The following is a 9,197-nucleotide window of genomic DNA, read 5'->3' as shown; positions in this document are numbered from 1 at the left end:
CTGTCTTTCTTTCCATTCTTTCTTTTGGCATATTTAATATTTGTCTGTGGCCTTCCCATTCTCTTTTCTTTACACTTTGCATTTTCATTCTATCACTTTTGTAGAGTTATTCTGTTATTTTTCAGCATTACTATGAAAACTGAGCATGTATGCATGTGTGTTTGTATTCCCAGTTGACTTAAGTTTTTGATTCTTTCTCTCAGGTACTATGGATCCCAAAGATTTCTTAGCAGAGGCTCAGATTATGAAGAAGTTGCGTCATCCCAAACTCATTCAGCTGTATGCTGTCTGCACGCAAGATGAACCCATTTACATCATCACAGAACTCATGAAGAATGGCAGCTTGCTGGAGTTTTTGCAAGGTATCGATAAACTGTCCCCACCTTTTAGTCAATGCTGTAGTGAAAAGGTCATGTCAAAATATGAGAGAGACAGCAGTGGTTCATGTAAGACTCACTTGGTCAGACCTTGGAGTTTTTAATACTTTGACCGATTTCTCTTCTACTGTCTTCTACTATGTAGGGGGCCCTCTTTTGGTACAAAACCTAAAAGTGACCAAATGAACCTATTTTTAGTACTTCTTCATCTTATGAAATAACTCATAATGAAAGAGACCTGTTTGTGTAAACGAATGTGTCCAAGCCGCTGCCAGTGGCTCACCAGCACAGCAGTTCTGATACCAGCTTGCTGGAGAAAAGAAATTAAACTTTAAAAAGAATGTTCTGCGTTTCGCCCTGTGAAAAGAGTATAGTCCAACATAATTTTGAATAGAAGGTATTGTCTTTTATATGCTGGGTATGGAGGTTTTGCTCAGAGAATGCAGCCCTGATCTGATATTTTTCATACTTTCAGTACAAGTAAAGTTGAAGGGAACCGTTGATATTCATACAACTCTTACTGTTGATAAAATTGCCTTTACCCACTGTTACTCACTAAGGATTTCTAAGTCGGATGAAAAGACTCGTGCTCAAGCCCACTAAAAGATGAACCAAGGAGAAAAAGGTACCAAGAGTGTTTCCACATGTAAAGTTCATATTTTGAAAAGGCAGGTATTGTGTTGTTCTCACACGTGTTCTGTGTGCTGAGGACTTCATACAATCTGTCTTTCCCATCTTACTTTTAATATCAGGCTAGAGGAATGCACAATCGACTAATTGTAGAACATGTCTCCTTTTTTCCAGGAAAAGGTCGTGTATTGAAGTTGCCTCAATTGATAGATGTAGGAGCCAATATAGCCTGCGGCATGGCCTACTTGGAGTCGCAGAACTACATCCACAGAGATTTGGCTGCCCGCAATATCTTGGTTGGGGACAACAACAATGTGAAGATTGCAGACTTTGGTCTTGCCAGAGTGATTAAGGTAAACTTTTTCTGCTGCTATATTTATTAATAATTACTGTGTGAGAGTAAGATATGGGGAAATATATTCCGAACAGCCTTCTGGCTCTGAGCCAGGGTGTAAAAACAAAAGGGTGGGATATAAAGGATTGACAAATGACGTGCTTTTTGATCACTCAACACTAGTATTCTGTCACTGTATGTGGCACTAGTGCAGGTTTTTTTGGTATTGACAGTAATAAACAAGAGAAAAAAAAGAATTTAGTCTTTTTTAACTTTCAAAATCCTCTTCATGTCGCTCATATGACCTTATGCAGTTGCAAGCGATGTAAAGCCCTCTACTGTAAAAAATAATACTATAATCCTCTTCATCAATGACATAATTCAAGAACTGCCCAAAGGAATGCATGCCGCATTGTATGCAGACAACCTGGTTCTTTGGTGCTCTGAGGAATTCGGCACTACAGCCACATATCGCATGCAACTAGCACTGGACAAACTCACTACATGGACAAAAACCTGGTGTGTAACCGTAAACAAAGAAAAGTCTTCTGCTACACTCTTCACTCTCAGCCAGGCTGAGCCGAAAAACCTCACATTGGACAAACCCCCCCCTAAAGTTTGAGAATCAACAGAAGTATCTTGGAATAATCTTTGACAAGCGTCTCACATGGAAACAACACATTCAAAATGCAGAAACTAAAGCCAGGAAGAAGCTTAACATCATGAGAAAACTTGCAGGGACTCTGTGGGGAGCAAATGAGAAAACACTCAGACAGGTCTATCTGGGCGCAATCATACCCCATCTCGATTACGGATCCAGTGCATGGATGACTACCGCACAGACTCACAGATACACTCATGAAAAAGTACAAAAACAAGCTCTCAGAATAATCACTTGAGCAATGAGGTCAACGGCTATAGAAAAAATGGAACTCGCGACATCTATTGTGGCCCTGCAGAGGAGATGGGGCCTCTTACAGTACACCAAGGCCACAGCTATGGAGGACCATATAATGCACTCAAGAACAGTCAGATCAAACACCACAAGACTTAAAAGATCCAACTTCTTCAAAGAAAGCAGAAAAATCCAAAGATCCCTACAGGACCATCTACCAGCCACAGTGAACAAGCTGAACCACACCCCAGAGGCACCATCATGGGAAAAGAAAAACACAAACATAATTATGCACACATCCATTCCTATTTTCACCACAAAAGATGACCACAGCGACCTGAGCAAGAAATCCCTGTCCCTGTCCGTTCTTGAAGAAAGATACCCCCCCGAGAAGCATGGATAAGGATCTATACAGAGGGATCTGCCACTGATGCTGTGAAAAGAGGAGGAGCCGGAGTGTACGTACAGTTCCCAAATGGACGACGACAAGCAGAGGCAGTCCCAACAGGGCGACATTGTACAAACAACAGGGCAGAGAAGGAGGCTCTAATACATGCAGCAAACATCAAGAATGTGCTAGAACCCCAAAGCCAAGTAGTCTTCCTAACTGACGCCATGTCAGTACTGCAAGCAATCACTGCCGGCAAACTACCAAGGCTACGAAAAGTAATTGAGGACATCACATGTCTGAGGATCACACTGCAGTGGATTCCTTCACACTGTGGTGTCTTAGGAAATGAGCAGGCAGACAGGATGGCCAAACTAGGAGCATAGAAAGAGCAACCAGACAACAGCGTTAACTACACAGAAATAAAAACTATCATATATACCCTATTTAAAGCACCACAGACACAAGATAGCTACTATGGGCTGCCTCGCCAAGAACAGGTGATTATCTTCCGACTAAGAACTCAAGACTGAGACAACATATGTACAGATGTTTTAAACTAGTATAATCACCAAAATGCCAGTGTGGAGAGGCGGACCAGACAGTTGGACACATCCTTTTGCACTGCAAGACACACAGGGCCCTGAGACAGGAAACGTGGCCAACCCCACTGACACTACAAGAGAAGCTATACGGGCCGACAGGTGAAGTGAGCAGGACGGCCAATTTATGACAGATACCAGACTTCAAGTGTGATGCGATCGAGAAGAAGAAGAAAGAAGTAACTTTCATGTTTTAAAAAGGGCGCATATTTTCAGCGACAAGGGTTCGCTTATCAGACAGTACTTCCAGTCTTCCGCAATTTTGCGGATTTCCGCAAATTAGCAGAATTCCACAAATGGAAAAATTTCCGTGAAAATTTGTGCCCCAAATTTTTTTTTCATCATTTTAAAAAATGCGAAATTAAAAATTTCCGTAATTACCAATAGTGAACAATAGCCTACCCATACCGGAAGTGCTCTTTTATTTGAACTTTCACTTTCTAAAGCACAAGAAGCAAAGCACCAGCTCTGAAAACAAGAGGAAGAAATGACGATTATAGTTCAATAGATCTTGGGCCTGCCAAGAAAAGGAAACTCTGAAGAGAGCTTGATTTTTTTTATCACACTTGTTTATTTGTAAATATTGTTGTGGGTTTAAGTTGAATAGAAGCTGTCGAGTTATTTAGATCTAGTTCTAGCTGTTATACTATTATAAGGATTCTACACTTTATCATTATGGTGCAAACCAAGACAAGCAGAAAAAAAGTTGAACATTGATTGTCAAGTTTTATAGACCTAGCTGTTATACTACTGTTGTGGATGTACAGTATCGGTACAAGGGAGAAAGCATGGCTTTGGATTTATACGGATTAACACTAGCAGAAAATTATGTATGCAAGGTATGTTTTTTTCTCACTTATTTTCTTGTTAAATTTAGGCTTGAATAGCCAGAAATGGCATACTTAGGATGCCCTGAAACCAAAAATTTTCAAACATAAGGGGGAGCGCCTCCCTTCAACCCCCTATCAGGGCCTGCCCTGGACCCTAAAATCTTCGAAAAATGACATCAACTGCTGGAAGCTCTGATCAGAGCAGCATACCTCGCCCATGCTTTGGGTGCGGTCTATGATATAGTTTAATAGACACACCGAATTTTTTGAAGTGGGGAGGAAATGTTTAGAGCGAATAAAGGAAATCCAGTTAGAGAAGGCTTTGAAACCATGTCCTTCCCCCCCCAAATTTTTTTTTTCAAATTACTTGGCAGTCTTGCTGAAAGAGGACTGATTGTTTTGTGGCTTTGAGTAAGTAATCACAAGGACAGATATGGAATGATACAAGTGGGAGGCAACTTCAGCAAAGTCTTTTTTTTCTCCCCTTCACATGGTCCTTTGGTGCATGTTGCAGGAGGACGAGTATGAGGCTCGGGTTGGTGCACGATTCCCCATCAAGTGGACAGCCCCAGAGGCTGCCAACTTCAACAGATTCACAATCAAGTCGGACGTCTGGTCCTTTGGAATTTTACTCACTGAGATTGTAACATATGGCAGAGTACCTTATCCAGGTGAAGTGTTGATTTTTTTTTTTCTTTTTAAAAAAATGTGTTATTAGTCTTCATTAATTCTTTCTTTTGCTTTTAACGGATTTGTATAAAAGGTTGATTTTTATGCAGTCCAGATGTTGAGTATGCAAGAGCTTCTGTTGATGGCTGTTGCATAATTATTATCTGGAACATTACTTTTACACTCATTTCCATTTAGTTCTTTTCATTCTTTCCTAAGGAGTGAAAAGCGTGTCAAGGTGCCACATTGATTATATTGGTTTAGACAGATCTGTTACATAATGTGGATGGAATTTGCCATCTTTGGTATTTCTTTCAAGCTTTTGATTTGTCCTGCAATAAAAGCAAAATTTTACTTTTTTTTGGAAAAGTGCAGCTAAGGTTTTCTTCATTTTAAGGACTATCTTCTAATTTTTAAAAAGAATATGTGGATAAGCTCTGAAACTGTTACTTTCACCAGTTTTAATATCTTATAGATAACAGGGAACAGTTTTATTGAATGTAGATGTCTGATTCTGACAAATGGACTTTTTTTTCCCTCTGCCTGCTGGGGTGTTAGATAGAAGGAGAGAAGTTGCATGGGATGTGAGAGTAGCTTGATGCCTGACTAATGTGCATAAGCTACATGTAGTGACCGCTGGCTTGATTGCCATTGTCAAACTATTTAAAATTTCAAACATTGCAATTTTTTAAAGAGATGCAGAGTTTGAGAGTGGGTGGTTGGCTGGTGCTCTCATGTGCTTTGTTCGTTCTTTCGTATCAAATAGCTATCAACCTTATCTCTCCTCCTTTTTTAACATTTTGCTCTCTTTTAACGCTTCTAATCCTCAGCTTTCATATGACCTAATTGTGTTGCAAGTGCTGTAAAACTCTTACTAAAAAGCTAAAGTGGGTGATTGGCGGGTGCTCTGGTGTGGTTTGCTTCTTCTCTCCTATCAAACATTTATTGTCCTTATCTCTCCTCCTTTTTTTGTGTTTGTTACTCTCTTGTAACACCTCTAATCTTCGGCACTTATATGGCCTTTTATACGATGAAGTAGATTGGCCACTTAAAGAAAAAAACTAGAGTTTGAGAAATACTTTTAAAAATGTAGAAACCTTCTTGTTGTCCAGTTTAATCCAGATGTTGAGTATGCAAGAGTTTTTTCAATGGCTTTTGCATAATTATAATCTGGAACACTATATTTGACACTCGTTCATTCCATACTTTCCACTTTGTTAATGAATGAAGAGTGGAAATAAAATGAGAGAGTGCCACATTGCCTTTGTTTCATCAGAGTTGTGCCATCCCAGTGAAAAGGTTCTTTGGACTTACATTTGTTCCATTCACTACTTAAAGTCTTATACTTTAAGATTTATAAACTAACACTTAGATAACGCTTTGGTTCTGGATTTATAAAGAGAATAAATATGTATTAGTTGATTCTTAAAGCTGTTTTTTAAAGTTTGTAGTTTGTAGTCTAGGTTTAGCATCACTGCCTTTTTCATTGTCATAAAATGTATCTTTCAAAAGAACAGCACAAGGCTTTGTTCCTGTCACCACTTTGTCACTGCAGCGCATTGTGTTTGGAAATAAATGTTTGGTGAAGAAATCGGACGACTAGCTTCTTAATCCAGTGGGAAGTAGATTTATGAGCCATCAGTAGCCATATATGAAGCTAGGGCGCCAACTATACTATACAATGAAGTAGACTGGCCTACTCGACTCGAGGGAAGGTTGGTCTTTATAAAATAAGTATAATGTCAGTTTTCTTTTTCTATATTTGATTTCTTTTTGATAGACACATGTGCATTTGTTGGAAGGAATGATAAATCCTTTTTGGGAATTTCCCATTCAGTAAAGGGAAACTTTAAAAAGAGTATAGAAATGTATAGAGACCTGAGAATAGAATGAGGATGCATTTGTGTGCCTATAGAAGACTTCTCTTTTTGTATACGATTTACGTAAGGCAAGTGAATAGTGGTAACTGTATACTTTAATATTATGCTAGTCCTAAATTGAATTACAAAATAGTCGCTGTGAATTCCAGATGTTGAGTATGCATGAGCTTGTTTTAGTGGCTGTTGCATAATTATAATCTGGAACATTAAACTTAACTCTTATTTTCCTTCATTTTTCTATTCATTGTCTCCAGAATGAGTGGAAACCTATATGAGCCACATGTAAAAAAAATTTGTAAAAAAATTTTTGGTTTTTTTTTTTTTGGGGGGGGGGGGGGGGGGGGGAGCTTTTGCAGGGCAGTTGGAACATGTGTCCTTTTTGTTTTGGTTTTCATGTGACAGAAACAAGCTTTGTTTTTATCAGCCAAATAAAAGCTTTTTTATTTGAAGCATCAACTATAATGTGCTTCTTGATTCTGAAATCTATTGGGATGTCTTACAAGCACATATGCACCCGCATTTTTTGTTCCTATATTGTAATTATCACTAGGGATACAATAATAGTTTGAAGAGCGTTGTAGTTTTTTAGTTGGAGCCCATCCCTTTAGTTGGAGCCCATCCCTTTAGTTGGAGCCCATCCCGTCTGGGTTTTTTTTGGGGGGGGCACTATTATCACAAAAAAGGAAAGCTAATAACCTGGCTCTAATTCATCTGTACAGAGTCGAAGCCACACGCTCTGCGTAGATTCGTATTCAGGAAGACAAGACGGGCATTTCTTTACTGCTAGACTTGCAAGCAATTGATAAACATAGTTCTAGGCTTGCGGGCGGTCTCTTGCTCTTGTAAAACGTAAACATCAAAATGACTTTAAAAAGGCAAATAAATTCACTTTTTGACTTCCATTTGCAGGTTATTTGAAATTATGAGTAAGGCAGTAAGGTGGGAGGAAATTGTGTGTGAGAAAAGGGACACAACCAAAGACCCGGTGTCCGAAATATGTCACGAGTGCACTAGATCTAGGCCGCGTGTCCATTAACACTTACAGTACGTGGCTGGTTGGCAGGTGCTCTGGTGTGGTTTGCTCCTTCTTTCCTATCAAACATCTATCGTCCTTATCTCCCCCTTCTTCTTTTTTATGTTTGTTACTCTCTTGTGACACCTCTAATCTTCTGGCGCTCATATGACCTTATGCAGTTGCGAGCGCCGTAAAACCTCTACTAAAACAAAAATACTTACAGTACTGTCGACGACGCAAGACGCCAGGCCTTACTATGCCCTCACTACCGAGTCGCAGACGCAACCAGGCCCACTAAACATGATTAAACAATAAATGGACGCACTGCACTGAAGTAAATACCGAAGGAAGTCGCTTTATATGATAGCTGAATGGTTGATGAACCTCTCTGAAATTTTAAAGTGTGTTTTTTAGGGTGCCAAGGTTTTCCTAATTAAAAAAAATTCTACCGCGGCTTCAGCATTCAAAACTGGTGCGGTACCCAAAGGTTTTTCACTATATGAGCCTTCAGTACTGTAGATGTCAACACTGAGACATAAGGCTGCTGTCCTGGGTAACGAGCTGAGCTGAAAATCAATGCTAACAGTTGGAACATATACCCCCTGGCAACGAAAAGGTTAAACAGGCCTCCTCCTTTAAGTTTATTGTTCAATGTTTTCCCTAAACAGGCCTCCTCCTTTAACTTTATTGTTCAATGTTTTCCCAAATGAGGCGATCATGCATAATCTCGTTAAGTGCTATACTCTGGGCTGGTTTGTGCTTTGTGGTAATTCGGATGAGTCACACTCCAATATGAATCATGGGTATTTTTGGTGAGTACTTTTGCTAATATTGCTAGCTTCTCCTTTTTCTGTTTTTATTCGTTTCAGTTATCTTAATCTCCCTCTTGACATTGAAATGACCACAGGTAGTTAGTCTGCTTCCACTTATTGTTTGCTCCCTCTAACGTTCATATATCTGTTGCTTTGTCATTGCACTAAATACTAAATGAGCATTGTGTAGAGGTGCTTCTTGTCACTAAAGCTAACCAACCACCACCACCCCACCCCCCTCCCCACCCCCCCAGAAATGGCCTTCTTGAACTTCATGTCTCCAATTTTCCTTTTCTTCCTCTAGGAATGACCAACGCAGAAGTGCTGCACCAGGTTGAGCATGGCTACCGCATGCCGTGCCCCCAGGGATGCCCCAAGGCCCTGTATGACATCATGCTGGACTGTTGGCGCAAGGAAGAGATTGAGAGGCCCACCTTCGAGACACTGCAGTGGAAGCTAGAGGAGTTCTTCTCCATGGACCCCAAGGAGTACAGAGAGGCCTCTTTCATACGATAAAAGATTTCCCTTGTATGACAAATGACATCGTTCGTACGATGAAAGGCTTTTCTCGTTTTTTGAAAGGTCTTGTTCACACGTCATAACGGTTTTCCGTTTTTTTCGTATGAATGATATACCTAGGTTGTGGCTCTTTTGGGAATTTAAAACATGCTTACACACATTACACACCTGCCCTGATGTCATCAGTACAAGTGATATAGCTAGCTGTCAGAATTTTTGATGGGGATGTAGGAGGGGGGGGGGGTT

General features: G+C 40.0%; 1 protein-coding gene across 1 annotated transcript in view; it reads left to right on the top strand.

The window, feature by feature from the left end:
* The window catches only part of Src2 (Src tyrosine kinase 2), a 17,396-nt gene extending 8,448 nt beyond the window's left edge, over nt 1–8,948 (top strand). Inside the window, 4 exon segments of the mRNA NM_001204710.1 lie at nt 204–362; nt 1,182–1,360; nt 4,571–4,727; nt 8,737–8,948. Of these exon segments, the coding sequence (NP_001191639.1) occupies nt 204–362; nt 1,182–1,360; nt 4,571–4,727; nt 8,737–8,948 (707 nt within the window).
* The last annotated feature ends 249 nt before the right edge of the window (nt 8,949–9,197 follow it).

The sequence above is a fragment of the Aplysia californica genome, unplaced genomic scaffold, assembly GCF_000002075.1.
Source record: "Aplysia californica isolate F4 #8 unplaced genomic scaffold, AplCal3.0 scaffold00799, whole genome shotgun sequence".
In the NCBI taxonomy this organism is placed as follows: Eukaryota; Metazoa; Mollusca; class Gastropoda; order Aplysiida; family Aplysiidae; genus Aplysia; species Aplysia californica.
This window is presented reverse-complemented; position numbering and strand designations above follow the sequence as displayed.